The sequence below is a fragment of the Atta colombica genome, unplaced genomic scaffold (genome assembly GCF_001594045.1).
Source record: "Atta colombica isolate Treedump-2 unplaced genomic scaffold, Acol1.0 scaffold141, whole genome shotgun sequence".
In the NCBI taxonomy this organism is placed as follows: domain Eukaryota; kingdom Metazoa; phylum Arthropoda; class Insecta; order Hymenoptera; family Formicidae; genus Atta; species Atta colombica.
In genome coordinates, this window is record NW_017259230.1 from 1,219,206 (window position 1) to 1,223,808 (window position 4,603).

Genomic DNA, 4,603 nt, shown 5'->3' on the forward strand with positions numbered 1-4,603 from the left:
AATAATACAATCTTTTTCATATCACATCATGTTCAAAATTTTACATTTTATATTATATTATTTCATATTTAATGATTTTCTTTTTTCTTTGATTCCGAGATCTATTTCGAAAATTAATAAATCAAAATCCGACAGAATTACATCGGTTTCTTGATCTGATTTCGATCTTTCCGAGTCTTCTTCATTAATTTTTATTACGTGACTTTCGATCGCGTAATAATTAATTCATGTTTAAGAAAGAAAAAAAAACGCGATGTGGTGCTACATTCAAAAAGACTAGATGCTACATTGTTATCGAAATTAAATAGTAAGAAATAAAGACTATTATTATGTCGAAAAAATGAAGAAGCATTTCCGAAGAAATGTTTTTAGCGATTTTGTACTTTTTTGATTAAAGATTTGTTACAATCGCTCTTTCGTTCGCTAGAATGCGCCGTTAGATGTGTGAGTGAATGAGTGCGTGTGTGTATCGGCTGTTCAATAATAATTCTAACGCTCAACATATGTGCTCATCTCTTTAATTTCTTCTTCATCGCTTCTTATAAAAGTTCATTTAGTGTTATCTATAATATTTAACACGATGAACCATATTTACGCGAAAAATGTAATATATTATTATTATTATTAAATAACAATATATTATACCCCACGCATAAAAATTAAACCATATATTTTTTTCTTTATAGAGAAAAAAGCACAATTTTTTCACAAGTCCGTTAGTAATATTTTTTCCCTATTAACACACCGTTGGAGATAAACGCATGATTTCGATCATTAAAAAGGGGACAGATCGTTGTTTGTGTTTGGCTGCTTGATTTGTTTAACGCAGCTCTAAGTTATAACAAGTGAAACGACTTAAAGACGATTATACACGGAATTTGTTGACTTTTCTAGATTAAGGATCCTTAAGGATCGTGTCTCGGAATTCATATTATTATAAGATGTTTTACATCAATCTTTAGTGGCAGATTTTTGTAGCCAAGAAAAAGTTATATTAATCTCCATTAAAATAAATATTTTTATTTTATTCGAAATATATAAAATTAAAGTAAAAAATTTTATTTTGGAGAAAAATTAACTCCAAAAGTAAGAAGAATAATGTTACATCAAATTCTACAAAATCTACAAAAATTTTTTAATCTTTAAAGCTCAATTATTTATTAAATCTTATATTTGAAGATAGGAAACTTTCACAATTATCGATTAATATTTGAATAATTAATTTTTAATGATTATATGTCGGAATTAATTATTCAAAATTTTAAAAATTACTGATATCTAAGTTATTTCTTTTAAGAGAGGAAAATAGACCAAAAAGTCTGCCATTAAATCACATTTATTATTTCGTTTGTCATTATAATGGAACGCGACAAATAAACGCTCAAAAACTTGTCCGAACGTTTCTGCAAAATTCCGCGATATTTTGCGAGAGAGAAAGTTCTAAATTTTTTCCTCCTCCGAGACTATATTTTTACAAACTATCTGTGAAAAAATTTTATTTTCAATAGCCTAACAATTAAATTTCTATTATTATGCAAAACGATTCGACAATGTAACAAACGACAATGTTTCCCACTTTCGCTCATCGTCACTGGCAATGAATTATATAACACTTATATGTATTATTTAAACATCTCCATACTTATATATAATATATTCAACATTCCCTTTTCCACATCAAGAAATTAAACTTGTATTTTCTTTCCATTTTTTATCATGATAAAAAAAATTGTTACATCAGTTTTCTTAAGTTGCATTAACGTCAGCATAATGTAATAAAAATAATTTTTTCCGTAAGAAAAGATTTTTACAACAAACTGGCATTGATTTGTTTGTTATAATTCTAAACATTTCTACAAACGTATGCTAATTTAATCATAAAAGAATTAACTCAATAATCAATGCATAAAATTTGGTGTTTCGTAAATCCTAATTCAAATTTTACAATTTTGGCTTGCAAAATGATGTAACAGCATTTTCAATTTTTTAAATAGTACATTGCCAGTGTATGGACGTAGTAGTTTCTCTGTATTGAATTACTTATGAAAGTACGGCATTCACGGTAGTTTTCGTTTTATAATACTAACCATTTTATAATTTTCGGTCGAGAATAAACTTGTGAGAAATGGAAATGCTTCTCATGTCAGTCGCAACACTTCTTTCTTATTAAAATTACTGCACTATTCATCTTCGGTATCACCATCGCTACTATAATCCTGTAATGTGGGTGGTCTCGAGAAGGGTGCCTCGTTAGTTTGACTGCAACATTTAAAGAAAAGAAAATTATTTATCCAAATCTTATTAATCGCGTTCATAATTTTAATTAGTTTACATTTTTTGTATTAAAATTGTTCTTTTAAATTACATTATATTACAGTTATGATTTCTTTAACGCGACTCAAGAAAATTATAAAGCACTCACGCTAATCTACGATAATGATTCAACCACTCTTCTAACATCTGCGCAACAAGTAATGGTCTTTTGTGAAGTTTCTGCTGTGCTACAAGTATTCCACCCTCTGTTCTGCACACATCCAACCATTCTTTATAGATTGATTCCTCACGACCGATTTCATCCGTCGTGAGAAAGTGTATTGGCAGGAGCTTATGCTCGCGATCCATTAGTGGCATAAAGGTGGTCTGCATTTGAATCTGTAGCTGCTCGAGTGGACTGTTGTTCCCGCTCACTACCCCATGGGTCGCGAGGGGCGGTATTCTGGACGAGGCATATGGCTCGATTGGAACCAATGCCGTGAAATGGCCACGAGTATAACCCAATGCAATTGGTGAACGGATGCAAAATGAGGGTTCCCATAATAGTGGTAGATAAACGCCTTCGAATCTTGCATAACCTGCAAAATAACAGAAATTGATATCTTAAATTAAAAAAAAAAATTCTTTCCATATAATAGAAAAAATTTCTGAAGAATTTCTTGAATCTTATGAATCTTGAGTTTTTAAAAAAAATCTTTAAAGCTTTAAAGAAAATGTTATAAAATTTTTTAGTGTTGTATATGAATATATAAAAAAATATAACTACTATTTAAATTTAGTTATAACTAATTTAATTAGAAATATTAAATAAAAAATTATGAATTTAGGATTAATATGATATAATCACATAAATGTTCAGTAAACAATTAAAAAGCTAACGATAAATGATTTAAATTGGATTTAAAATTTTAAAGATTTTACATCAACAAATAAATCAAAAAATCATTTTAAGTTTATAAATTAATTTATTATTGAATGAAAAGCAAAAAAATAGAGTATTTTTTTTTAAATTTACCTATATCTTCACCGCGAAAACTTTTAACATATTTAACTCCATAGACTATGATGGGTCGTCTTAAAATGTGGGCCAGGGCAAACACGTGCAATTGTTCTAACGCGCTTCCGGGTTGAGCGGCCGTTGCTAACAAGCTTTCCCAGTCTTCTTGCCATTGTGTTTCTTCTAAAGTGAAATCTAACATCCTAGATGCTTGCGAGGCTTCATACTCTCTCCAACGAGGATAAAAGCTAGGAAATTTTATATAAAATATATGGTCCCATTCTAACTAAATAAAAAATATATATTTATTCATTAAATAAACTTTTATATAATTATAATATTTTTCATTCTTTTAAGAATAATTTAATAATTTTTTTACAATTTTATTCATTTTCTTCTTTTATTATTGTTACTCTATCAATTAATTTATTGATCATTATTGAATGCTTTTCAACAACAAGCGATTCGGTACAACAGTGATCATCTCATCCTTGTTTAATATTGTCGAACAACAAGGATATAATGATGCACCGTGTCACACCGTAATGTGTCTCTTGTTGAAAGCCCATTATAAACTGAAAAATTAATTAACTTTTTAATTTTTTATTTTATTATTTTATTATTTATTACGAATTTGACATTATTCATTATTTACACATAAATTTTAATATATTAGGTGTAGTAAAAAGAAATCCATTATTTTTGCATGAAATTGAATGGAAAGATAATGGATTTCTTTTTACTATACCTAATATATCTATATATTATATATATATTTATATTGAATAAATTAAATTGATATTTATATTGAATAGATTAAATTAAAATAAATTAGAATAAATTATAGATTAAAATATAGATTACAATATATATTTAATTGCAAATCTTACAATTGTCCAGCTTGTTGTAGAGTGTCAGCAAGCGCTCTCCTTAGAGCATTGTCCCTATCGAAAACACCCCAAGTAGCCTGCATAGCAGAATCTAGAAGACAATCTCCGGCCGATCGATTCCAGAGTGCGTGTAAACGACTACCTAATCGTTCAGTAATTTCTAAAGACCAATTTAGAGCTGGCGGTTCGCCACCACCACCTTCCAATTGCTGTTGAGCTTCCTTATCTAACAATTCCTCTAACATCTGTTCTTGTACAATACTCGGCAGATCTTCAACCTAAAAATATATATATCTATTTCAAATATAAACACACACACACACACACACACACACACACACACACACGCACGCACACGCACGCACGCACGCACGCACGCACGCACGCACGCACACACGCACGCACGCACGCACGCACACACACACACACACACACACATACA

The 4,603-nt window shown here is 29.5% G+C and overlaps 1 protein-coding gene across 1 annotated transcript; it reads right to left on the reverse strand.

The window, feature by feature from the left end:
• Positions 1-1,920: 1,920 nt before the first annotated feature.
• Positions 1,921-4,435, reverse strand: LOC108684920 (ubiquitin thioesterase trabid-like). The gene is made up of 4 exons (XM_018189464.1): positions 4,162-4,435; positions 3,290-3,519; positions 2,423-2,852; positions 1,921-2,259 (listed from the first exon to the last, which is right to left on the reverse strand). Exons 1-4 carry the CDS (start codon positions 4,404-4,406, stop codon positions 2,181-2,183), a joined length of 984 nt encoding a protein of 327 aa, XP_018044953.1. The 5' UTR covers positions 4,407-4,435; the 3' UTR covers positions 1,921-2,180.
• Positions 4,436-4,603: the final 168 nt, after the last annotated feature.

Excerpts from the sequence above, each read along its gene's own strand:
- LOC108684920 (XM_018189464.1), bottom strand. The coding sequence starts at position 4,406 with ATGTTAGAGGAATTGTTAGATAAGGAAGCTCAACAGCAATTGGAAGGT. Across the intron at positions 3,520-4,161 it reads CTACAACAAGCTGGACAATT|CTTTTATCCTCGTTGGAGAG; the intron begins GTAAGATTTGCA and ends AAAATTTCCTAG. Across the intron at positions 2,260-2,422 it reads AATCATTATCGTAGATTAGC|TCAAACTAACGAGGCACCCT; the intron begins GTGAGTGCTTTA and ends TAAATGTTGCAG.